This window comes from Micromys minutus (assembly GCF_963924665.1).
Source record: "Micromys minutus genome assembly, chromosome: 8".
Lineage (NCBI taxonomy): Eukaryota > Metazoa > Chordata > Mammalia > Rodentia > Muridae > Micromys > Micromys minutus.
In genome coordinates, this window is record NC_137977.1 from 29,213,010 (window position 1) to 29,239,503 (window position 26,494).

The following is a 26,494-nucleotide window of genomic DNA, read 5'->3' on the forward strand; positions in this document are numbered from 1 at the left end:
TTTTCTAAATATTTATGTCCATACCCATCACTCAATGCCTTGGTCAGTTACCGCCGAGGCTCATAACTGGTGACTGTTGCGTGCTTAATCCTAAATGATTGGTACATACAGCTCACTCTCTGTAAGACACAGGGATGCTGTGGCGGGGGGGGGGGGGAAGAATATGAGAGCCAGGGGAAGGGACAGGATGCTGTGGATAATGTCTTTCAGGCATGACAAAGCTGATACACTCAAACGCACAGCAGCTGCAGTCACCCACACAAGAGTGGGCCAGCATCCTATCCTGGGGTATGGAGGGCCATGGACGGGCCTGTGAAACAGCAATCCATCCCTGCATGCCAGAGTATTTCCAGGCAGTTAATGATTTGTTTGGAAGGAAAGACCTTTTTCCCTTAGGTGCTGGTAAGTTGTCTTGCTTCTGTAAGTAATCCTCTCCTCATAAGATCCTGTGAGTGATTCTAATGAAACCAGTCCGGTCGCCCTCTCCCAATGTGAAAGGACAATGAATCGGATAAAAGAAAGTGATCAGGAGAGGATAAGTGGGACCGGAGAGGGTGATGGTGGTGGATAGGATCAGAACCCAGTGCATATGTGCATAAAAACACGAGCTATTCTGCATCAGTGACATACGATAGTAAAAAGAGTACATTTTAAAAAGCATTGTAGACTTTGTTTTCAGAATGTTAGGGCAGAGGGAACAAGTTCAGAATTCTGTCCCTTACCTAGCACAGGCAGGACATTTGTATGTTAACAGTGCCTTCGCTCGAAAGGTGTACACAGGACGCCAGGGCAAGCTGTAATAAGATTCAGCTCTGCTTTTAAAGGAAAAGCAGTTTAGTTACTCTGATGCTAATTGTTATGACCATGAAGGGCTAGGTGGCAAAATGGTTATTAGAAACATGTTCTGTTGGCCATTTTGGGGGTGGGGGTGATGGGTTTTTATAGGGACACTAGAAATGTCAGGTAAGGTTTACAGCCCAGGATGATTACAACAGCAGTCACCTGACGTCTGAACTGTCTGCACGCTCTTCTTAGTGCTCAAAGAATGCTTGTGAAATCCTATCGTATGACCAAGCTAAAAAACGCCTAGCAAAATCCCTTAATGAAAGAGAGTCTTGGGAACAGACGGTGACAGATTTCTTTTTCTCCACTCATCATTTGTTGAAAAGGCCATGTTTCCCACTTGGGAGGATTTTTTCCGATTTTATTTCTAAGAGTGGAACTCACCCTGTAGCTAGTTTACTGATGTTTTTCAGCCGGAGCAGGGAACACCCTCATAGGCCTTCTGGAAAATCGAGGTTTTTGTCAAGCCCAGTGTGTTTGTACGCATTTTTATCTTTGTGTATGTGCATTTGTTTTTATTTTTATGTGTGTGCCTATCCCCCCCCCCCAAGTAATCTTAGGGCTGAGAAAAAAGGCACCGCGAGATAAAGGCACGGAAGTCCATTCGTCACTGGGACTCGCAGCTCCGCCTGCGCAATGGCTCTCAAGGGAGCCTTAACAAGGTGCTGCGGAGTCCAAGTTCACTCCTTGCCCCCCAACAATTCTGGAAACACTAATCTGAAACCTGTATATCACCCTCAGGCTCGGCAGACAACCCCTCCCCCACCCACCTCTGGGCACATCGGGAGGTGGGTAGAGGAAGCAGAAAAACCGATAGATTGATAGCCTTGGGAACACATGGCTCTTCATATGTGTTAGATGTCAATTATTTGTCAGCCTGAGATATCATTGCAGGCAAAATCACATTAAGAGGAGCCTGGAAAATGGAAGGTTATAAATTCCAATCCGGGCTCATCTCTCTGGCAGCGTTGGAATTTGGTGCCAGCTCCTTAGAGGTGTCTGGCTTTCTTTTCTGGGGTGTATTACCATCAGGCAGGAGGGGCCCTGTGAATGTAAACACAATGCTCTTGTTATTTAAAAGTTTCCTTTGTACTTCTGGAGTTTTGACGGGTCTGAAGCACATTTTATTTTTCCTCGGTCAGCTCCACAGTGAGGCATTTCCTACAGCTCTAGATGATCCCAAAAAACGGCTGGCTGAGAAGATGGCAAATGCCACGAGTTAAATATAGCCCAACACAGCACCTCAGAATGCCTGGCAGACAGAATGTGGGGGCGCAGGCTCTGCTGCCAGGCAGTGACTCAACCTCTCCCGGCCTGTTTCCTCATTTTGTGAGTGAAACATCATATCAATTCTAATGCTTGCTGAGGGGATTGGACTCCTTTGTCTACATTGCAGAGTTCCAGTGGCCAGGGGTTAGAGAGCTGCCCATTTCTTAATACCATACATTCAAAGTCTCTGTGGATCTGGGCAAAGATTACTGTGCTGGCTAGTTTTATGTCAACTTGACACAGGCTGGAGTCATCAGAGAGGAGGGAACCTCGGTTGAGAAAATGCCTCTAGGTAGATCAGGTTGTCAGCAAGCCTGTAGGACATTTTCTTACTGATGTGGGAGGGGCCTGGGCTGGTGGTCCTGGGTCCTGAGCAAGTGAGTAAGCAGCTAAGCAGCATCCCTCCATGGTGTCTGTGTTAGCTGCTGCCCCCAGGTTCCTGCCCTGCTTGGGTCCTGCCCTCACTTATTTTGATGTTGGATTGTGATATGGAAGGGCTCCACACCAATTTGTTTTTGGTTATGGTATTTCGTCACAGCAGTGGAAATTGATATTTGGCCAGTTCTATGCTATAGTAGCTGGTGCCCCTGGAAGCTGTTCCAGAAGGTGTTACATGATGTTCTTTGCCCTGTTCCTAAAAGTTTGTGTGGTTATCTTCATTCAGTCCCTCAAAGAAAATGCTAGCTCAGCTACTGTGGATCCATCTGCCCGTGGAGCATGTGTGCATGTAGGAACAGCTAGCTGCATATAAGATGAGCTCTGTTCTCCAGCTGTTCATGTTCTGGTGGGAAGGACAGAGAGCAGGCATATGAGAGGGCAGGCCAGGGAGCAGTGGGCGTTGTGAAGGTGGTGAGTCAGGGCAGATCAGGAGAAGGGGGTTGGGGGATCTGAGCTGAAAGTAAAGTTTGTGTGGAAGACCCAGTTCTGGAGTGTTCTGGAGCTTCAAGCCTGCTGCGGGAAAGAGGAGAGGGGCAGGAGACTGTGGTATGAGGTGACCTAAAAGACACACAGTCTCCAACTTAATAGTCTGAGGGATTAACGCTGTGTTCAAAATGTATGCAAATATTTTTTAATTTTGCAAAGATTCAAAAATCTCTTGCTATTAATTTCCCCCATATTTTATATTACTTCGGCTTTTTCCTAGACTTTTAAACAGGCATGATTTGTCAAAAGTTGAAAAATATTTTTAAAAATTATTTTATTGGATATTCTCTGTATTTACATTTCAAATGTTATCCCCTTTCCCCTTCCCTTCCCCCTTCCCCTCCACTTGCTTCCACGAACGCACTTCCTCTCCCAATCACCCTCTCCACTTCAGTGCCTTGGCATTCCCCTATACTGGGAAAAGGAGCCTTCATTGGACCAAAGGCCTCTCCTCCCATTGATGCCAGACAATACTATCCTCTGCTACATATGCAACTGGAGCCATGGGTCTCTCCATGTGTGCTCAATGGTTGGTGTTTTAGTCCATGGGAGTTTGGGAGGAGTTGGTTGGTTGATAATGTTGTTCTTCCCATGAGGTTGCAAACCCTCTCAGCTCCTTCATCCTTTCTCTAGCTCTTTCATTGGGGTTCCTGTGTTCAGTCCAATGATTAGCTACAAGCATCCACAACTGTATTTGTATGTGACTCTGGCAGAGCCTCTGAGGAGGCATGCATTTCAGGCTTCTGCCAGTAAGCACTTCTTGGCATCAGCAATAGTGCATGGGTTTGGTGGCTGAAAATGGGGTGGATCCCCAGGTAAGCCAGTATCTAAATTATCTTTTTTTAATCCCCGATTCTCTATTTGACCTTGTATTTCTCCCCTGAGTGTTTTGTTTTCCCTTCTAAGAATGAGGCATCCACATTCTGGCCTTCTTTCTTTTTGAGCTTCATAAGCTCTGGGAATTGTTTCTTGGATATTCAGAGCTTTCTGGGGTTAGTATCTGATTATCAGTGACTGCATACCATGTATGTTCTTTTGTGACTGGGTTACCTCACTCAAGATGATAATTTCTAGTTCCATCCATTTGCCTAAGAATTTCATAAAGTCATTGTTTCTAATAGCTGAGTAGTATTGCATTGTGTAAATGGACCACAATTTCTGTATTCATTCCTCTGGTAAAGGACATCTAGGTTCTTTCCAGCTTCTGGCTATTATAAATAAGGCTGCTATGAACATGGTGGAGCATGTTATACGTTGGAGTGTCATTTGGGTATATGCCCAGAAGTGGAATAACTGGGTCTTTAGGTAGTACTATGTCCAATTTTCTAAGGAACCACCAGACAGATTTCCAGGGTGGTTGTATCAGCTTACAACCCCACCAACAGTGGAGGACTATTCCTCTTTCTCCACATCGTGGCCAGCCTCTGCTGTCACCTGAGTTTTTGATCTTAGCCATTCTGACTGGTGTGAGGTGGAATCTCAGGGTTGTTTTGATTTGCATTTCTCTGATGACTAGGGATGTGGAGCATTTCTTTAGGTGCTTCATGGCCATTTGGTATTCCTCAGTTGAGAGTTTTTTTTGTGTAACTCTGTCCCTCATTTTTAAATAGGATTATTTTTTTTTTCTCTGGAATCTAATTTTTGAGTATTTTGAATATATTGGATACTAGCCCTCTATCAGATGTAGGATTGGTAAAGATCCTTTTGAATCTGTTGGCTGCTGTTTTGTCCTCTTGACAGTATCCTTAGCCTTACAGAAACTTTGCAATGAAAAACATTTCTTTCCCCTGCTGACTGATATCACGTTTAACTTAAAGACTATAAAATTTGAATATCAAGAGTTAAAGTTGCTGAGGGAGGCTTACACTTATTTGTGGGTCTGAAAATAGCCCTGAAGTCTAAACTAAGAAAATATCTGTTTTATAAACTATTCTAAAACTCTCACTGTAAAAATAAATATTTTTGTTTTTTAGAGTCAGGGTTGCTCTGTGTAGTCCTTGCTGTCCTGGAACTTGCTCTGTAGACCATACTGACCTTGACCTCAGAGATCTGCCTGCCTCTGCCTCCTCAGTGTTTTAAAGGTGGATTAAAGGTATGTACCACCACAAAGCCTAAAAAAAAAAAACCAAATATTTTGCAATGTATGCAATTTTATTTATATCTAGAAGCAGTTTTACATCATTCAGAAACCAAGCAGACTTCTAGAAATGACAGTGGAAGTAACTTTGTTTTCAGAAACCAGAGCTTACACCAGGAAGATGAAGATTGAAGCCTGGGCCCCTGTGCAGAGGTCAGAGGGGAGGATGGATACTTGGCAAGTGTGCTTGGTCATTTGGTTGGACAGATGGGTTGGGGGAATGACAGACAGAAAAACTAGAACTCTACTGCAGTGGGGGCTCAACACAAGGGAAAACTGCAGTAGGAAGGTAGAGCGCTTGCTGTGAGACAACAGAATAGGGGTGCAATGCCGGGGAGAGATAGGGAAGAGGGCACGGAGACCAAAAGCCTCCTTTCTTGGCCAGAGATTAGCTATTGCTAGAAGTGATCAGAGTGTGGGGCGCATTGAGTAAAAGATGTCAGGTGATTTGGCTGGTGGTGGCAGTGGTGGCTCATACCTTTAATCTCAGCAATGGAGGAAGTGGCAGGAGATCTCTGAGTTTAAGGCCAATCTGGTCTATAGATCAAGTTCCAGGACAGTCAGAGCTACACAGAAAAACTCTGTCTCAAAAACAAAATAAAACAAAACAAATAAACAACCAATAACAACAACAACCAACAAACCAAAACATCCCAAGAGCAAACCAAAACAGAAAAGGTCAGGTGATTTATAAACATCTATTATGGCCAGCTGGTACCCAGGATCGACAGTGTAGTGGACAATGAGATTCTAGTAAAACGATTTACTTTACTAAATGCTAATTATTGTGGTTTTTGGGAAATTGCCACCCATTAGCCAAAAAGGAGGGATGCTACAAAATGTCAGGGCTATTGCCAAAAGTGGTAGGGGATTGTTTTCATTGAAGCTGTAAAGGGTAGATGATGAGGAAATTGGCGATAGTCCTTAACTCAAGAAATGCTATTGGCTTAGACTAGAGTGATGTGAGCGAAAATAGTGGGAAATGGAGTCATGAGGTTTTCAAGAGGTTCACTCAACACCTAGAGACACACTGATAATCTTGCTACCCACAATGTATCAGCCTGCCTACCTTGGATGCTTTCTTGCAAGCTGTGCCTCTCTGTGAACCCCAACTCTTTTTTCATCTGGGCTCCCCTTCTTCCATGTGTTCTGCATGAGAGCTGGGTCATTCTGAGCAGGGAAATGGTACTATTTTTAGAGCTTTATATTAGCAGCCCTCTGAATGCCCAGACCTGTGCTAGTTCTTTAAAGGACTATGGGAAAACTTCTGGAACCATTTTCATGTTAATGCTCATCTCGAAGAGAACACCATTATGCTTATATGAGCAGAGACGTTCCCTTTCTGCTCTTCCCAGGCTTTCTCATGGGACCTCGTTTCCCAGAATAGCATCGTGGTAACTCAAAACAGGGTTGTTAGGAGCTCACATGCACTGAACATGCTGCCTAACATCTTGAAAGCTAATTTTCTATGTGTGAAAAAATGGGAAACCACTTTCTAGGGCACTTAGGAAGATTCCAGGAGGCTTTGTGTGGGACCTGGCAGAGATGTACAGCCAATCAAAAATAAATTAGTTCGTATTGCTTCGCTATGCCTACTATTGTTTTTATTGACTTGGAGTCTTGCATCTATTAAAATAAAATGCTACACATGGATCCTGGTGGTTTGCCCTTTTCAGATCCTTATGGACTCAAGAAGTATTAAAGACTTTGATAAGCATGCCCACCAATCTCTTAATAAAACAGTAACAGACCCTTTCAGAGGATATCCAACTATTTCTAGTGGTCTATCAGACATGAAAAGCTAACATGAGTAAGAGAGCTTTGGAGTCATCTGCCTCTTCAAGCCTCACCTGCATACACATTTCTTCTGTGCTATCCATGCCCAGGGCTCAAGATCCTGAGATCTCTTTGATGCATCCAGTGATGTTTTAGAAAGGTCATTAGGATTTCCTATAGTCAAAGGATTTTCAAGACTGGAATGGTCTATTCTGTATCCCACACTTTATTCACAGACCCAGACACCCTTCTTCATAGTTGTCTTGGCACCTTCATGAGAAGATGGGCTGTCAGGAGTGTACTGCCTCATGAGAAAGTTTGCAACTGGAATGTATTAAACTGCAGCTGACTATTCAACCTCTCTTGGTTTAATATTGTTGACTTATGAGGCCAAAAGAATGTTGGACTTTATCCTTTTTTCTTAGTCCTTTCTTCTTTCTCCTTTTCTCCTCTTTTTATCTATGGTAGAGAAAGGGAAGAAGATATCAGTTCAGCATAAAGAGAGATTTGCCTTGGCTTCAGGGTCATGGGTGTGTTGAATTCTAGGTTACTAGTGCCCTTCCTGAACTCTTCAAGTTTGACCTTATGTTTATTTCTTGTTAGATGCAACCTTGAATTCATTTCCTGTAGGAGGTGACCAATTTTATTTTCAGAATCCTATTTGAGATGTACAGTCAGGGAAAAGACCTTGCATCAAAAGCAGGAACTTTAGTCAGTCACTGCAAAAGAGATATTGAGTATGGACCCAATGTAGACCAGGACTTTTGGTAGGAGTTTCTTCCCTAGTATGATAGAGTTTAACGACTGTGTTAACAACTTTGTATAAGCCATTCTTTCCATCGAGTTGTTAGTCTGATCAGGACAGGGAAGCAGAGAATTAGGCCTGCACAAGGAGGTCCTGATGGTTTCTAACTTTGTAAATTAAGAAAATAGTCCATATGCTATGATGGTTAATATTGATTGTCATTTTGACAGGCTCTAGAATCACCTAGGAGAAAATCCTCTAGCCATGCCTGAGAGGAATTATCTAATTAGGTTGACTAAGTTAGGCATATATACACTGATGATGGGTAACACCATCCCATAGGCTGGAGTCCTGGACTCAATAAAAAGGAGGAAGTGACCCAAACATCAGCACTCATTTCTATGTTTCCTAATTGTAGTTGCAAGGTGAGCAGCTGCCTCAGGCTCCTGCACCATGGTTTTCTTGCCACAGTGAACTGTGAGGCAAATCAAACCTTTCCTTAGGGACAAAAGGTACTGCCAGGTTCAGTGAGGAAATTATGGAATGTTAATTGGAATATTGCATGGTTGGCAAAGACTTGTAACCATAGGAAAATATGCTGTAATTTTCAGACCAACCCAAAGGTATTTTTACCGCTTTCTCATTGCTGTCTAGATTCAGATTTGAAACGCTTTTCTGGTGGTAGTGTTGTCCTAGGTCAGAAAATATACTTTTCTAATCTCAATCTAATTCCTTAAATCGTAATTATTTTTATTTAAGTGCACATGTGCGGGTGCCTGTGGAATCTGGAAGAGGCTGTTGTATTGTCAGGAACTGGAGTTACAGGTGCTTGTGAGGCACACCCTGTGTGGGTGCTGGGAACTGAACTTAGTACTCAGGAGAAGCAGCAAGCACTCTCCAACACTGAGGCATCTCTCCAGGTCCTACTGTTGTCTTTTGAAGTAGGGATGTCAGTATCTATGCCATCGACTTGTGACTGTGATGAAATCTGACATGTAGCTACCGTTTACAGAGCAGTTCATAGAAATGAGACATGGCCTGATAGGACTCTGAGAGTTCATTTCAGGGAAGTAGCTTCCTTTTGTTTTTCCACAAGCAGCATATAGGTAAAGGCAACAAAAGTCCAGGTTGTGAATTACACAGTAGTCTATTTGGAATGGGAGCTCTATCTTGGCTTCCCCCGCCCACTCTGGACCAGAACCAGTATTCTCCAAATTGACTCTATCCCTCAAGGCACTCACTTCCATTCCTCTTGGCTCATCGCGTGGACATCAGAGAATCTGCCTGGAGCTGATCATGGGTGACCTAAATTCAGAGTCTGTCTACCTATGAGGTCGAGAAAGATGGATGACTTCAGTCTCCTGAAACTGTTATTAGAAAGTAAGTGTACTAACCTATCAAGAGACTGTGGGGAAGAAAGGGCGAGAGGTGTGCCCCAGGGAGAGGGAGGACATGGCTTAAGAGAAAAGCCATGATGGATTGACTTGTACTGGGGAACAAAGATCTGAGCCTGGGGCATGCTGGCTGTTGGGAATTTAGCCCAGATGTCCAATGACTCACACAGTGGCTGTTCAGTTTGAGTCTGTGACATTTGTACATTTGATGGGATTTTACGAGACCTTTTACAGCATGCACTTCTCTGCCACTGTTTAGAGAAATGACCTCATGAGATCCAACCTTCTTTCTAGTTCCATTTTATGAGATGGATCCTTGCCAAAAAAAAAAAAAAAAAAGCTTTTTGAGCTGAGAACAAAGCTCAGTGGTACCGTGCCTGCCTAGTGTGTGTCAGTCCCAGCACTGTTTGATCTCCAAATCTGCAAGAAAAATATGGTGGCTTTCTGTTGGTTTAACTGCCCACTTATATGGACCAGCCTCAGATAGGAGGCCTTCACATCTAGTTTCTAAAAGGAACCACATAGTTGAAGGGATTCTCTGGTCTTTTGGGGCAAGAAGCGAGAGCAACAGAGCTGGATTGTTCTGGAATACTTAGGTACTTGAGGTCTGCCTGTTTGTTTCTGAGTTCTTTGTGGGTTGTTAGGGGCTTGGGACTAAGATTTAATTTATGTTCTGTCTTCATGCCTTCTTGACTGTTATCTGGGGCAAACTAGAGATCTTCCTAAACCTGCTTTCCCACCTGAAGAATGAGGCTAGCAACATTATTTTATAGGTTTGCTGTGATGATTCTTGAAGGAGTTAACAGCACCTGGCACGAAATAAACCCTACAGGACTGATACTGATTGTAACTCCCACCTCTGTGTAGTGGTTGGTTCAGTTCCCTGGTTATGTATAACTTCTTTCTTTGTCCGTATCACTTCCTGTTTCTGTTTCCTCTGTGGTCTTAAAGGGAAGAAGACCCCACTGGTCTACAGTTTAAACACGTGTGCTGCATTAGATTTAGTCCACGCTGTAACTCCCCATGGCGTGTCCGAGTAAGCAACTATCCCAGTTCTTAATCTGTTTTCATTCACAGTCATCAGGAGAAGATTGTATACAAGCAGACATGGTGGCTTATGCCTATAATTTGAATACTTAGTGGCTAAGACAGGATGATTGTTATTTCAAGACCAATCTGTGTTACATAATGAGGGCCCTGTTACCCCAAATATGCATCTAAGTTCCCCACCTCGATCCCTCTCACTTCATGAAGAAAGAGAAAAAGAGAACGAGAATGTATCAAATGGTTTTGGCCTGCTTAACCAAAATGCTGGAGTTTGTTTGCTCTGGTAGGTTCTTTTTGAACTTCTTGGGCTGTCTGCTCCATTTCTGGAGTTTTGAAAAGTGGTCAGCTTTGTTCAAGATATATGCTTGAGGTTGGGAAAATATGGTCCATGCTATGAAAACATTCAGGGCCTTGCCGGAAGGAAGACTGGCAGAATCCTAGGTAGAGAAAACAAGTTTAGCTGCATTAAAAATGACATTTATGCCTTTTCATATTTAGTGAGGTAAATGGAAAGATTTAATCAAGTGGCTAGGCAGGTATCTACAAGTGGGGGCTCTATCACTGAAGAAAGATAATTGTGGTTGTTCTTTTTGGAGACAGAAGAAGGTCACCTTGTGGCTTAGAGAACAAAGCACCCACCACCCAGACAAGAGTGAAGACAAGAGTTCAGACCCCCAGCACCCATGTGAGACTGGGCAGAAACGGTGTCTACCTGTAACCTCACATCCCCGGGACAGGCTTGCTAGGTAGACTAGCTGCAGTTGATGAGCTTTGGGAAGTCCCACTTCCCAAATAGAATGAAAAGTGATAAGATGTCAATTTTAGGCCTTCGTATGTGTACATATACATATACCTATATGTTCATGTGCTCTGGCCCTTAAAGGGAACAAGAACCCACATCTGAACACACACATGCACACATGCACATGTGCACACTCACACATACCCGCAGGACAACATCACGGAATGAGAGTTTGAATGTACCCTGCCCACAGTGGTTCACCCCCAGCTTCCCTTCTGCGACCTCCTTATCTCTGCTTCAATCTGTCGTGACCTTGACACCCCCCTGCCTTGTTCATCTGCAGACTGAGTGGAGTCAGTGTCTCCAGGGTGACATGATCTGTATTATAGACACACTACTCCAGGCTGTCGTGAAGCTTTGTCCAGGATGCTAGTATGAAGTTGGGGCTCTTTCTCTTCATCCTAACACATGTATTTATGGTATTAAGTTCCTCTGTTAGTCTTCACAGCAATAAAACCCTAACTAAGGTGATGCACATTTTTTTTTAATTGTTGGTTTTCTTATCTCAGGCTCATATTTTATTCATCATGCCATATGGATAGTTGCTTATTAATTTTCATTGATAGTATCTTATTTTGTGGGAGAACACAGTGCGTGTTTTACAATTGACAGTATTTGTTCAATTTTCGAATAGCATCTATGGCTTTGTGAATTTGTCTCCTGGTATCCACAGGCATCCTTTTTTGAGTATGTACTTAGAGGTGGGTTATAGAACAAGAGGTCATTGTGGTTTTTTATGTACATAGAAGTGTATTATATATTATCATATAGTATGATTACAAATACTATATATATATTTATGTGCTAGCACATTGCATATGTGAATATACTGTATGTTATGATATATAGTATACTATTATGAATACTACATATGTCATATATATATATATATATATATATATATATATATATAATCTTTTCATATTAGGAAGTTATAGGGTTTGAAAATGTCCAATGTTAGTAAGGATAGAGTAAGGTCAAAGGAGTGGCCTCAGAGTCTCACCAGCAGTGTGTGGAACTTCAGCTGTCAGCTTCTTCTCCCATCTTCTTAATATCAATCCTTTACATTTTATTCAGTTTTATGGCTCCCCCATCCTGCTTACCTCTTCCTCATTGCCAGGTGGAACACGTCTCTCAGGTTCACTGACTTTGGATATAGTCTTTAAAGATCCTTTCCCATTTTCCTTCTTGGGTTTCTTTAAAGAAATATGATTTGTAGGTGGGCAGCCAGGCATGTTCGGAGGCCATTGCTGACCTCAGTGGTAGGTGGCGAGACACAGTGGGCAGCCGGGGGCCAAGGTCACAGCCACTGAGCGGGAAGTGGCTGTGGTCAAGCTTGAGCACCTGGCTAGTTGGGCTGGGTTGGGGATCAGTGATGAAAGCTTCGGGAAAGAAAACCTGGAGTGTTCCGGCTCAGTGAGACAGGCACTCTCAGATGATCTCTGGTGCCATAACTCATGCACTTTATTTCTTGTAGACAGGGATCTTATAAACATTTGGGGATGGGTTGGGTTCTAGAGGCAGATGCTTTCAATTGGCTTTATTTGATGAGTTAGGGATGCCTCCTCATCTGCATGTAGAAGGACTTCAGGTGCTGTCACTATGTGACTGTTTGCCACCGTTTTCTCCATGGTGTTCCATGGTCATGTACTCCAGAACAAGTAACCTTGCCTACCATTCTCAATTACGAGAATTGCTGGGGTTCCTGGGATCTGCTAGACCTTCCCAGGCTTACCGTCTGGTGGCAGGGTGCACTGCCCCACAGGAATCTTGTCTTTCATAGAAAGAGTTGTGTTCCCTCATCTGGAGTCACTGCCACAGTCTTAGACCTCTGCTGGACTCTTCTCTGTTGCTCTGCGTGGGTGTTTCCTCTATGTGAGCCTTCATGTGAGGATCCTCTGCTTAGCTAACGTGCTCATGTGACAACCCCTTTGTGTAATTCCTAATCCAAGGGCCACCATGAACTAATAGCCAATGCTCTGTTCTATCAGGTGACATCTGGGTGTCAGCCTTTTTATTTCCATACCTAGAGTTCTGTCCTCACCTTGAACTCACCTGGTTCCTTGCATGTCCAAGATTCACCTCCCCACCCCTCCCTGCTTTTCACTGTCCACCTCATTTCAGAGTCACCACTGAGCAATTTGGCTCTCTGCCGAGGTATCTTGCTTAGCTTCTTCTTTGTTCTTCACAGGAAACCAGTCTTTCTGTCATATTGACTATGCCTTTTCCATTTTCCCCAGTTCAGGATTTATCATTTCTGGGACACTGATGTATAGCATTTTCCTGTGAGATGGAAACTTTCCATCCTGCAGGGAAATTCACTAAGACAAAAAGTAAACAACTCAAAAGTTTCAGAAAGTTCCTGAAGCTGACCAGACTCACTACTTTCCTTTCCCCAGCCCCCCTTCCCCAGTCCCTAAGAGTATACAGTAAAGACTGCTGGAAGTCACTCTCAGACAAGACAAGCTGCAGACTCGCAGACCAGCTGAGCTCCTTGGGAAAACCAGAGACCGTGCAGCCTGGACGAAGCAGGGGTGAGCTGAACTGCTTACAAACAAACAAACAAAATAAACAAATAAACAAACAAAAAGCCAACAACAACCCCCCCACCACCACAACAAAGACAAACAAACAAAAAACAAACAAACAAACAAACAAACAAACAAACCCCCCTGCTTACTGGGCTGCCTTGAAGAGGGCCAGACAAACTGAACCACTAGAAAAGAACACGGTTCAACCCCTTGAGCTGCCCGCTCCCCACTGCCTGCTGCCTGTGCTCCGCAGCTTCCCAGCTTTTGTGAGCTGTCTCTCGCGCTGCTTTAGATGGGCTTTAGTGATGCAGCTATCTTTGAGTCATTTCTGTGTCTGTAGCTGACCCCTCATGTAATTCCTCTAAGGAACCTTAGTAAAACTCATTGGTTCACCATGTTAGACCTTGGTCTGTCATCGATTCACTATCTGGGGTGAGCAAACCTCTGTTTGTGTCTCCTCAGGAACAGTATCACTGAACAGCTACTTCCAACGCCTTCCGAAAGGACGCTGCTCTCTGCCTCCAATCTTGTCTCCTTCAATGGTTTCACTTATACAGTTGCCAAAAAAAAAAAAAAAAAAAAAAAAAAAAAAAAAAAAAAAATTTCCAGGATGCAGTACCAGCTAAGGCGCTGCTCCCTTCCTGTCTCTCAGTGGCATTTCCTAGACACTGTGTGTGAAGTCCAGACAGTCCTCTGCATTCCAACCTTGGGCTCTCATCAGCACCGGAGCCCACCTAATCCGAGTCCCTTAAGGCTAAACCAGCTTTCAGTGCTCACTTGCTTTCTTACCTCGTTGTCCCCTATCATCCTTTTGGATTTAACCATCTCTCCCCTTCTCAGAAGAGTGGATGTTCTAACACAGCAAATCCGACACAAGCTGTGTACCGCTGCTCTGTTTACCGTGCGGCATTTAACAGGTTAAATCGGGATGATGTCTCCTACCAGTCTAGATTCTCTAAGGTCAGGGCCTGGAGTTTACACTGAGGCACATAAACCATGGTATAATTGGAGAAGACATTTTTAAGAAGACACAACAGTGTATAGTATTAAATCTTGTAGCTAATGTTATTTAGTGTAGCAAATAAATACAGGGTGCCCATCTGTGCCAGCAAACGAACAGCGAGGACTTCAGCCTGGGTTCCAGTAGATCCGTCGGCTTGTGAATATGGGAAAGTAAAAGCTGACAGCCGTAATGATACAGTAAAATAGATCCTCTGAGTTCAGAAGATGTGGTTTTTATCCCCACCTTGGAGTAAGTCTTTATGTAGCTGTGGGAAATTGGCACTGTCTTTTTGGTCATGAAAATGTCTGACTATGTTGAAATGTCTCCAAAACCAGTAATCTGCAATTATCGTCCCTTGCTCTAGCAGTCATGTCATGTCGAGCACATAAAAAGACGGCCATAACAATCTTATGTACAGTCATATAATCTTACTATCAACCAACCCAGTGGAGATTTAATTTGTAAATGGAGCCTCAGTCCCAAAGTAAAAGATAATAAATGGTTTACGACCTCCTTTTCTTTTTTTCAGGCTCTGTCCCTGAGCTATTGGGAAGTCTCCTCTGTTACTAAAGGAAAGGTAATGAATTCAGAGAGGATCCTCCAAGGGTCCGTTAATGTGGTGTTGAGACCATTTGTGCATGGTGTGTGTGTGTGTGTGTGCGCGCGTGTGTATGTGTGCGCGCATATGTGTGTGTGCATACGTGTGTGTAGAGCTGTGGCAAGAAGGATTTGTTTCATGCTGGAGAATGAGGGTAAGCTGTAATCACTGTTCATGCTGGAGGGTCCCCAGAGTCTCTCCTGGGACACATGAGAGTAATGGAGTGATTTAACCCTTCCTGTGCTGGCTAGAGTGAAGTGCTTCTTGAGCCCTGTTCCACCCCTGCAATGGGACAGTCTTTCTGTGCTTAGGAAAGCCATCAGATTTGGAAGTGCATTTTCTTCTTCTGTGATGGACGGTTAGTTTCTGTGACACCTATCCAGGATGTGCTCATCTTGGCATTTCAGGTCATTTTGTCACCAACAGCCATCACACGTGAAGTAATGAACTATTGCCTGTTTAAAAAGAATGTGAAAAGAAAATTATGCCTCCCATCCCCTCAGCTGGGACATGGGGGAACGGGAACAGGAGCTTAGATTCTTTAAGTGTCCCACCTAAAATAGGGTACAACCCTGGGCTCCCACCTGCCTCTCTCCAGTGAGAAGTTCAGACATGGCAGAGGCACCGGCACATGCTGTCCTTGCTCTTGGCACTGGGGATCGAACCAGTGCATGATAGGCAATTCATGGCTTTACCTCACATCCTTAGACTAATCTTCACAGGTAATCTCTGGGTTATTGTCTCATCTGCATGAGTGTGAGCGTGTGTAAGTGGGAGTGAACCTAGGACCTGTGCATGCCAGGCAAGTGGTGTGCCACTGAACTCTGCACCAGCCCTTCAGTGTGTTCACTGGGAGATCTGTGTTGTGGCTGGTATTCGACAGAAGCCGTTTTACTGGAGAAACAGGCTGTGTTAGCATGAAGTTGTCATCATTTGCTGCTCTCTGACAGTTCATAGGCAACTTGAGTTTGGGATTGGAAACCAGTGGCTTAGATGGGTTATGACTTCCAGTTGTGCCCCAAGCAGAGAATCAGAAGAAAGCTATACTGGGAAAAATTAGTTTTTTTTTTAATTTTAATTTTTTTTAATTGGTCAGACTTGGGTATATAGAATGAAATCAGCATTTACTCTTTGCCATCCTCATCAACCTATGACAGACCTCCTAATTTACTACCCCACATTCTTTCCCTGGGCACTCAGAAAGCCTACTCTGCACCGTGGACACACAGGTAAGTGAACATTCCAGCATTCCCCCAACCCTGCTCTGTCCTGTGAGATTTCTTCAGGCAACTAGCTTGCTTTCCCCTAAGAATGTCCCAGGGAAGCCTTGTCTTTCCTTTTTCTTCCACATGGGAGGGTTGAGAGTAATCACTCTTGTCCATCTCCTTAGCCTTGTTATGGGGAATATTTAGTGCTGCAGCCATGACTGGGGTGGGGGTGGATATCTTGGATGTGCTAATGTTCTTCCCTGCATCAGTGCACACAGTATTGATTGTAAGCTGTCAACCTTTCTGCGCACTTTGCCGGGTCCCAGAAGGCTAACAGCTGCAGGGAGGGTAATGCATCAGCCAGGAGCACGTGTGTTCTGTTAACCAACACTACTCTGAGATCGCTCGCTTGCTCTTAGTGCATCCTGGCTCACTGGCTCTCAAATGTCCTTTTAAATCCCTCGACTCTTTTCAGCAATCCTTTGGTGCTGTTTGGGTCTCCATATGTGGAGTTGTCCTTACGCGGTAGCCTCCGTTCATCATGCGGTCCTCCGAGGGCACGGGCTGGCACTGACTTTGTTACTTGTGTACGTTTATCCACTCGACAGACATTTGTTGGACATCCAGTGTGTGCCAGACATGGCTACGAAGATAAAGAGCGGACTGAGCAGCGCTTCATACCTATGCAACTTAGGGAGGTAGGAAAAGGCCTGACTGAGGGTAACCTCACCAGTGTATCCCCTGGGACTGGGAAATAAACAAACACTTGCTAAGACAGGATGAGAACCACAGTTCCTCAGGTTAGTTACTGACTTGCTTTAATAGGCCCCATGCGTGACTCTCATTAAGGCCAAGCACTGCTTTCCAACTGTGTCCTTCACCTCTCTGGACTGTCTGCTTCCTGCCTCTTACAGTCAGCTACCCAATAGCATGGTAAGTTCCCTAAATACCTACGTGCTCTTTTTCCTGCATGTCCCACCTCGAGGCCCAGAATATTCTTTTCTCTTCGTCTGGAAAACTCCCACCTGTCTTCCCAGTTTCACCCAGGGAATTGCCTCCCTTTGTTTGGATGACACGGTCTTGTGTGCTCTTGATGCCTGCCCTGCCCAGCACGACACAGTTGTTCTATCTTGTAGAGCTCTAACAGAGCCAGATCAGTACAGAACAATGTGGGCCAGGCATGGAGAGTATTAGATCTTTCAGTGAATTTACTGCCTATCAGTTTACTAGTAAGGCCTTTGAGTCACATGCTATTTGTCCAGGGACGTCCACCTTTTGCATAGTAGAGATCAGGTTTCTTCCCAGGAGGCAGGCAGAGGGGCTGGTGGGCATGGCCCTGGAGGTGCTTAGCCAAGACCTCCAGCAGCTGCTGTTGCCTGTGAGGTTGCCCTTCCCTGTGTGGGACAGGGCATGTGAAGATAGCAGCACCGCTACTGCTTTGCAGCTCAGCCTGGCCCAGGCCTGCTAGGCGTTGCTTGATCAGTTATTAAACATTTAGTGAATGATGATCATTCAGAGTAACAAAGTGTCATGTTAACTTTCACCATCGAGACAGACATGGTTCAACTTCACTCTCTGGGATCTTTGATATCCTCAGAGATAGCATTCTGTCTGGAAAGGCAAATCCTGATGCAACTACGGTAAGAGCACACTGTACTGCAGGCTGGTCCTGGAGGCCTCTGGGCTTCCTTCCAAGGTTTATTTTTGGAGAAGTAGCCCATATACCCACCCAGATGGATAACAACAGCTCAGAGAGCCTGAGATGGTGGTCAGGGGAGACCTTTGTGGGTTTTGCCTAACTAGGAGCACCAAGGTTGACTTTCAGGGGACAGTGACAGGGTAAGGGGCTAGTAGTGGATGTTCTGGCCTTTCGGTCTATCATGGGAATTCATTTCTACCCGTGAGCATTGCAGTGATTTTCATGGTCACATAGTGACAGTTCAGTAAACACTTTCCATTTATTATCATTCTTGGAGCTTAGGACGTATTTGTAACTAGGACTAGGGATGTGGTAGCTTAGCGGTGGAGTACTTGGAAGGCATGTGTGAGGCCCTAGGTTCAAAGGCAAGCTGCAGTAATAACACTGTTGCTGGGTGAGTGAGGCCAAGGGGCAGGTTAACACTGGGGAACTGAAAACTCATTTCTCATAGTACAAGGTGAGCTTCGGTTTGTCATCCCTCTCCACTGCTGCCTTACACCCACTCCAGCCTCAGCTCCTTGTCAGCGGGCTTCCATCTGTTTGAAGTGCTGTACCATGCTCCCGTGCAGGGTGAAATGCCTTAAAACTCTACTTTGGTGTCAAAAATTCCAAGTAACCATTTCCTCATCTCTTCACTCATCCATTCCCTCTGCAGTTTCTGAGCTCCCTTCACAACTCCTGGTGCTGATGGCGTGTGCAGAACACCTATTTGCTTGTTATTTCCAGCAGAGGCAGCGTTTTCCCTGTCTCAGTACCTCTATCCCTTTGCGTGGGATCTGGTGTCTGATCCCCTACCCTCAAGCCATGAGGTTATCTTTAATGTTGGCAAACTTAGGCTCACAGTGAGGACTGGCTTTCTAATCTATACTTTTATTTATACACAGCGGGATCTGGAATTTGATTTGCTGCTTGTGAATTGTGTAAATGTTGTCATTTCTTTCCTTTACTGTAATACTCACCACACAGCAGTGTATTGGGCAGGGGTGACTCACATGATTATATGATTATAGAAATGGACAGATTCCTCTCGCTGGGTACCACCTTGGCTGTCCTGACCTTGTTGCCATCCTTATGTCCTGGTGTAACACATTGTTCCTTGCGGTAGTAAAATTGGTGTAGATAAATCTGTTCAGATGCATTTAGCTCCAGAAACACTGTCTTGCAGTTGCCTATAATGTTCAGCATGGTAACATGTCATGTAGGTGTGTGGCTCAGGAGCGATAGGTGTGTAGCACACTCGCCATTGGGCTTGTGTACGTATATTATCCTGCAGACTATCAGGTGAATCCAGAGGCAGACTGGATGGATGCTGAGAGTCTCAGAGCATGTTTGTTTGATCATGTCTGGAGTTTTGTGGGTACTCAAAGTTAATGCATGTACAATTTGTAGAACCAAGCCCGGCCCATGAGGAGAGCTGGGTGACATTAGCTTTTCCAGTAGCTAGCAGGATTCGAACTGCCCTACTTCACTCAACTACCTTGCATTGGAGTCCAGACTCTCAAGGCGATGGATATCCTCAGCTAGGCTGATGGGATGTTTTTTCTCTATGACCAAGCAGGAGTCACTGGTGTGCGTTGAGGGAGGAGGCACCAAAGTGATCATGGAAAGCTCATTACCCTCAAGGGGCGTGGCTGCCATGACTGGTTTGTTGGGCTTTTCATCATCAGAGGAGGAAAGGCAGGAGCCAGACTTTAAAGACTTAATGAACCCATGCCCTCCATTTGTAAGCTGATAGCATCTACAGCATACAGTGCAGGGTTCTTAGAGCCAAACCAACAGCTGAAACCATAGCAGGCATTAGTTTTCAGGTAGCTCCAAGTGCTTTCTGGGTTTGCTAAGGACAGCCTACCCAGGGCTCAAGGAGATGATATGGGGTTCACTGCTCAGCATTTGGCAAAGAGCCAGGAGACGGTGACAGGTGTCAGTGCCGCCCAGGCTTTGCTCTAGTGATATCCTCTCCCGTTCCTGTCTTTACAGCTGTTCAAGGTTCCCTTTCATGTACCATGAAGAAGAGCCTGGCGGCCATGTGCTCTAACTCATCTGGCAAATCTGCACCTTTCCACCTCCAGCTCCCAGTACCCTGTACTGAGTTTGTTAGACAATGTGGGGCTTGTAGTTGAAGGCCACAGACTTCAGGGAGCCTGTGAGCTCCTTAACAATCACCAGACTTGTTCATGAGTATGTTTTAGGGAGCAACGACGACTCCAATATGTGCAGACCATAGACATACTCTATGTCCTGCTCAATGGTTCCCAACCTTCCTAATGCGGAGACCCCTTAATACAGTTCCTCAGGTTGTAGTGACCCCCAAGCATAAAATTTTCATTGCTACTTTGTTACTGTTAGTGAACCATAATGTGAATATCTGATATGTAGAATATCTGATATGCAACCCCTGTGAGAGGGTCATATGACCTCCAAAGGGGTCAAGATCCACAGGTTGAGAACTGTTGTGCTAGTTACTTGGAGTTTAGTGAGCACACATTTGATGGCTCACCCAGGAGGTGTGTGGATGCGTTTTTCACATACGAACAGTGATGCAAGTTATACAATTACGGTTAGAAAGAAACAACAGTACTTCAACGCCAACATTTCAGGGATGTTTGATTTTTGGATGAGGGTATCTTGCTTCTGAAGAAAGGTGACTTCTATACATGATAAATGAACAACAGTATACAGGAATGCTGATGTTCAGTTTGATAGAAATATGATTTGTACAAGCCCACTTGGCATAGTCAGAGGTGGGGAGTCCCGGGGAGCTGAGAAAAGCCAAGAAGGCAAGCATCTTCTTGGGACTGGGTGCCCCTTGCTCATTACAGCTCTCTAGGAGCAGGAGGAATTTCTGGTTCTCCCAAGTCTCATCAAGCTATTTCCTGCCCAGGGAGTTACTGCAGGAGCCACAAAAGATGCTCAAGGGGCAGCTTGCATTGCAGAGAACTTAAGAAATATGAGGGAAGTCGAAGTCTTTATCTAGAGACACAAAGGCTTGCATTAAAGCTCCTGACTTTGGGATATATATTACAGAATCACTACTTAAGTAGCTAGTTAAGTCTTTCCAGAAAGCTGTTAGTATACAGACAACAGCTTAGAAATAGAGACGTGATACATCTACTTTTTTTTTCTTCCAAGCAAACTCAAATTTGGGAGTTTTAAAAAATACAGAAACTGAAGGAAAATTTCTCTTTTGGCAAAAATCTCCCATCTCAAGTTATTTATTGGCTACCAGAAGGAAATGGAGCTGGGAATGGGGTTGGGATGGGACAGGACATATCAGGATAGAGCAACAGACAGAAGGTAAGGTCCCATTTTTCTGGACACAGGCACCTACTCAGCTCTCTCTCTAAGCACAAATCTTTCCATTTCTACTTTTCCTTTGGAAATGGCTTTCTTGAAGTGGTGAGTCCATATTCTTATCTCAAGAGAAGGATGAACCAGCTGTTGTGATTAGTGTAGAAAAGAAATATTGGCTGTCAGAATGGTTTTTTCTTGGAAGAAGATAAGTCTTGCTGTAAGGAAATGTGACTTAAACATAAGGCTGGTCTGATTCCTGCCCCCATGTCCTCTCAACAAATCTCATTGTTTGGAGGGAAAGAGCCCTTAAGTCTATTTTTCCAGTTTGTTGAGTTTGAAGTGGGCTCGGAGATGTGTGCTTAGGCTATACAAATCAGCATCATTCTGGCCTTTGTTGTAGACACAGCAAGGACTGATGGATGGCTATTTCTGAAAAAGAGGAGGAGGTTACTCAGGAGGCATTAACTCAAGAGAACAGGCCAGTCTTTCTTGCGGGGAGGGCAGCTACTCTGTTCCGCCTCAATGCTTTATTGAGAACCCCTGATACTAAGCAACCAGGGCACAGCCTTTAGAAGCCAATGGGCAAATCCTCTGGCAGAGGTTGAAGGGAAAGAGGCAAGGACCAAGTAGGCAGGGGATTAGATGGAGCCATTTAAAAGGAAACAGAAATACAGCAAGAGTGACAAGCAATGGGCAGATCTGGTCTCAGCTAGCCTTGCCAAGTAAACCCTGGGAAGCCCTGTGGAGAAAGAACTCTGTTTAAGTTCCTTAAAGTGTTTGTGGTGCTTTGGCCAATCAGATTCTTAAGCTGTTTCTATGGGGTTTTCCAAACGACAGAACAGTGTCATGACGCCCCTTCCCTTTCCATTTTGTACGCTTTTCTCAGTCTCATGAAATAAGTCTCTGGCTTCAATAGAACTGTTTAAAAGGAAATGGGTGGGAGATATACTGGCCAGGCCTGATTTATTATTATTATTATTATTATTATTATTATTATTATTATTATTATTATTATTATTTTCACAAAGAGGAAATTCTTAAGAGTAAACAGTGTTTATTTTTTTTGTTGATTTTTTCAAACAAATGGAATTGCTTAATTAAAAAAAAAACTTATTTCTTTTTTCTCCTTAAATACTACAGACAATCTCATTTTATCGCAGCAGACACCTAGAAACGAAACACAGAACCCACCAGAGAGAACTGGGCAGTGAACGAACGCATCAGAAATTCAAGTCAACTATGGAAGAATTACTGCCAGCTGGCATCTCTCAGTTCTAAACAGAAGTGTCCCAAGCCTACTGAGTTTGACAGACGTTTCTTAGAATTGGGGAGTTGGGAACATTGAACTCTTTTTTAAGTTCTATTCCAATTGTTTTATGCATAGGGAAATGAAAGTCAATGCATCAAAATGAAGATCCAAAGAAACATTTAAAAACTTGTTTGACTAGTATTCAGTATGTGAGACTAAGTAGTAGCTCGTCCTCCTAGTTAACCTTGTCCTGGAATATATATAAGTTATTTGTAGCCGCCACTGCTATAATATTTTCTGAAGGATGCCAAGCTGTGTGCAAGATCTTTTTGCTAAAGTCCAGACTGTCAACACTGATCTCGTCTTTTCTTCGCTTGCCCCCGACGCACACTTTTCGGGGTTTGAGGATAGCTCGGGGTTTGCTGTTTTCCCTTGAGGCCTCAAGGGTCACATCACGCTTGGTGTTTCGGTCAAACATCCTGAAGAAGTTATTGTAGGAGCCGGTCATGATGACACTGCAAGGGAGAGGGGAGACAGAGTGAATGAGTTTTATAGAAAGAACAGGTAACACATGGTATCTTTCAGGAGCAAAGGATGCCTTTATCATGGCCACTCACGGGGACTACATAGGTTTAAACTAAAAACATCGATTTCTTTTTGAATCATCAAAATTGCCAAGCTCTTTGGGTAGGCTTGGAACAAACGATAACCATTGGTATTATTCAAATCTTGCTCCATAGACACCCTTTTGTTCTTGAGTCATTGATCTGGTCCAATTGTTTATGATCCTAGGGTTACCTACTTTCCACCAGTGTTAGGAGATCACAGTGAGCAGGTATAAGTAGGAACAGTTAGAATAAGCAAAGCACTTCCCAGCTTTCACCCACAATTGTTTAGGGGTTTCTGAGCTCTGGGGATGTAGCTTTGCTCATCTGCCTGATGTGTCCAGTACTGAGGCACAACCACCACAGGGCAGCCGCTCTCCTTGTAGGAGCCAGCTCTATATTCTGCTACTTCATGAACACGTGTTCACAAAATGGATGCCATGGTCTTGCCGGGAGAGACAGGAAACAGATCTAACCACCCTAAATCTGAACTTTGATTAAGGCATTGCAGGCAGACGAGGCTTCCATGTTTTTGCAATTTAACCATTTGCAGGGATATCTAAGATTCAGTAGAAGAACAATAAACGCTGAAGGCTTCGCAGCAGCAGGATACTGAATCTTTAAAGCTGACATTTAAGATAGGTGGCAGGCATTGCGGAGATACAGGGTGCTGCCTGTGCCCTATGTGTACCGTCTCATGGTGGTACATCAAAGGCTGACGTAGATTGTGTCTGGGAAGGAGTGCCTGGTGTCATCTGTTTTTTTTGGTGGGAGAGAGAAACTGATAAGGCTGGGTTGCTTTGGGAACTTAGTCAACTATAAAGATTAAGGTTGAATTTTGTTTCACTCACTCAATAATGTGCTATGAATAAAGGGGTATCTGGGTGCTCCAGTGAACTGTCATGGGGTACATGGGGCTTACCTCCACAGTCACAGTTAAGCTTTCAGTAGCTGATGCAAGGGAGTGTCAGAGGAAATGTAGATGTGCACACTGGCAGAGTAGGCTCAGAATGCACATATGCAGGGCTGTGGGGTATAAGCTAATCACCTGGCTTTGTAGCTTCTGGGACATTGAGGCCAGTTCTCAACAAGATTTGACTCACTTTTAAGCAAGCCAGAAAAAAAAAAAAACATAAGTTTTATCTTTAAGTATCTAAACTTTACCTGAACTCTGAACAAAATTCCCAGTTATGACGTTCTGGAAGAACCGATCTGAGGACTCAAAGTCAATTTTTTTTTAACTTTTCTAATTGCTGCTTACTAATTTATGAGGTTAGGACAATACAGTAATTCCCAATTATACACCAATTTTTGGCTTCCTCAACGTTGAAATGAAGATAATGGAGAACACTCTACTGGTCTGTGGCTGGGATCAGATGTGTGAGAAATGCCCTTGTGCCTATGTATACTTAATAGTCACTGGTTTTGAGTCTGGGTTAATGACTGGTGAACTTGAATCGCAACAATTGTGTAAACAGTATCAACTAACAATGGCTAAGTGGCAAAGCCACAGATATACTTCTTTCCCTGGGAACTCTGCTTCACCTGGTTTAGTTGCTTTGCTCTCTTAACCTACACAAACTGAATAATATAACCTGGGTCCTTTGCTACATGTTTGCAACATTTAGTTCAGCTAAGTAGATGATTGATTGATAGTTTGGGAATAAGGGCAAGATATTCAGAGACCATGGCACTGACTCAAAGTTGGGATCTCAGAATGGCCTGCTGTGAAAAAGTTCCATGCTATCATGTGCTATTTCTGGTGTCGCCATCAAGGAGCTAACTGAACCCCAGCAGCCTGCATCTAGTTTACAGATAGTCAAAAGAATCATCTGTGTTGATCAAACTAAAAATGAACGACTGGGAGGTAATATGAAGTATTGTAGAAATCAAAGGCCCTTAAACACTAATCAATCACCCTGAAGGAATGTGACAAATGAGTCGGGCTAGATTCTGCTAATGAAGCACTGGAAACTTTGGTCAGGTTGCTCTAGCAGCTTCAAGAGGACGGGTCTATAAAGCCTCTTCGTAGTAATCAGAACTATGCAGGAGAGTTCTTAACATTACCAGTGGTTTTTAAGAGGCTTGAGGCCCTAGCTTTTGAGGGTCTTTGGGTCCCTTGTGTGTTAAAAGCGACCTTTTCTAGTTGACATTTGAACTGTCACCTGTGCCAGCTCTAAAATAAACTTGGGGTCTCACAGATTTCTCTTTGTAGACTTGACCAGTCTCTAATCAGTGACCCTCATAATGATGTGTCCTGGGTCTCAGGGCTTAAAATTGATCTCTATTTGGATGCACCCCATCCATTCTAAATTGTCCAGAGTTTCCTCAAGGGAAAGGATCTGAGCCCCAGAGTGTTTCTTACCTGTCTGACCCGTTCCACACACACTCGAATTTATCAAAAATGCAGTCATTTTCATAGAGGGAGCACAACTTGCTGCGGAGGTAGTCATGAACCTGGGAGGAAATACAGAGAACATGTCAGCATCACACAAGGCAAGAATTCCTGTGAATACTGACTTGGTAACATGTGTTCTTCGTCCCTTCTGTGGGTCCTTGCATTGCATTGGCCCTGTACTGGATGCAGACTCAGCCTTCCCTGTCTTTAGGAGGATGGTGTGGATCAGTGAGCTTTTCTCATGCCAGTGTGGATTGAAGAAGGGTTGTTTGAATAGTGCTATAAAGGAGCCAGGAAATGGTAGAATTATGTTCTGTTTTATTATTATTATTGTGTGTAACTGCATGATTCTCTCTCTGTGTGTGTTTGTGCGTGTGTTTGCATGTGTCATGTGTGCACACACGGAGGGCAGGGGAGGGTAGAGGACATCTTTGTGGAGTTGGTTTTCTCTTTCCACTGATATGTGGGCTCTGGGGATTGGATTAAGGTCAGCCGGTGTTAGAGACTGCATTCATTTAGATTTTTGACACTTGGCTGTTCATTAAAAGTCTGCTCCGGGGCTTGAGGCAGAGCATCAGAGAAGCGACCACAGAGTGGAATAAATGCATGAGAAGTTTCAAACAGTGCTAACGTCACCGAGTATGAAAGTGAAAGAGGGCACCGAGAGATGAGGGACATTACTTCCCGTAGAATGGGATGCAGGGCTACGTGTGGGATGGTAACATGGCCTCAGAAGCCGGCAGAGAGTGAATGAGTCTGGGACATCTGGGAGGAAGGCTTTCTAACCATCAGGAAGAGCATATATGAAGGGCTACAGTCCAGGAAGGAGTATGACAGGTGAGTAAGCAAGACCAAGGTGAAGGATGACATCATAGACCGACCATGCCTGCTGTGTTCCAATAAGGTGTAAGAACAAAAGGCCCAGGCTAAGGAGACTGGTTTCTGCCTCACTGATGAATGGCTGGCATCAGGGCA

General features: G+C 44.2%; 1 protein-coding gene across 2 annotated transcripts in view; it reads right to left on the reverse strand.

The window, feature by feature from the left end:
- Positions 1-22,751: 22,751 nt before the first annotated feature.
- The window catches only part of PPP2R2B (protein phosphatase 2 regulatory subunit Bbeta), a gene marked incomplete at both ends in the record, with an annotated part of 387,929 nt that continues 384,186 nt past the window's right edge, over positions 22,752-26,494 (reverse strand). For both annotated transcript variants that reach the window (XM_080920409.1, XM_080920408.1), the window contains 2 exons: positions 22,752-23,031; positions 25,487-25,578. In XM_080920409.1, coding sequence (XP_080776535.1) covers positions 22,752-23,031; positions 25,487-25,578 — 372 coding nt within the window. The remainder of the gene's footprint in view (positions 23,032-25,486; positions 25,579-26,494) is intronic.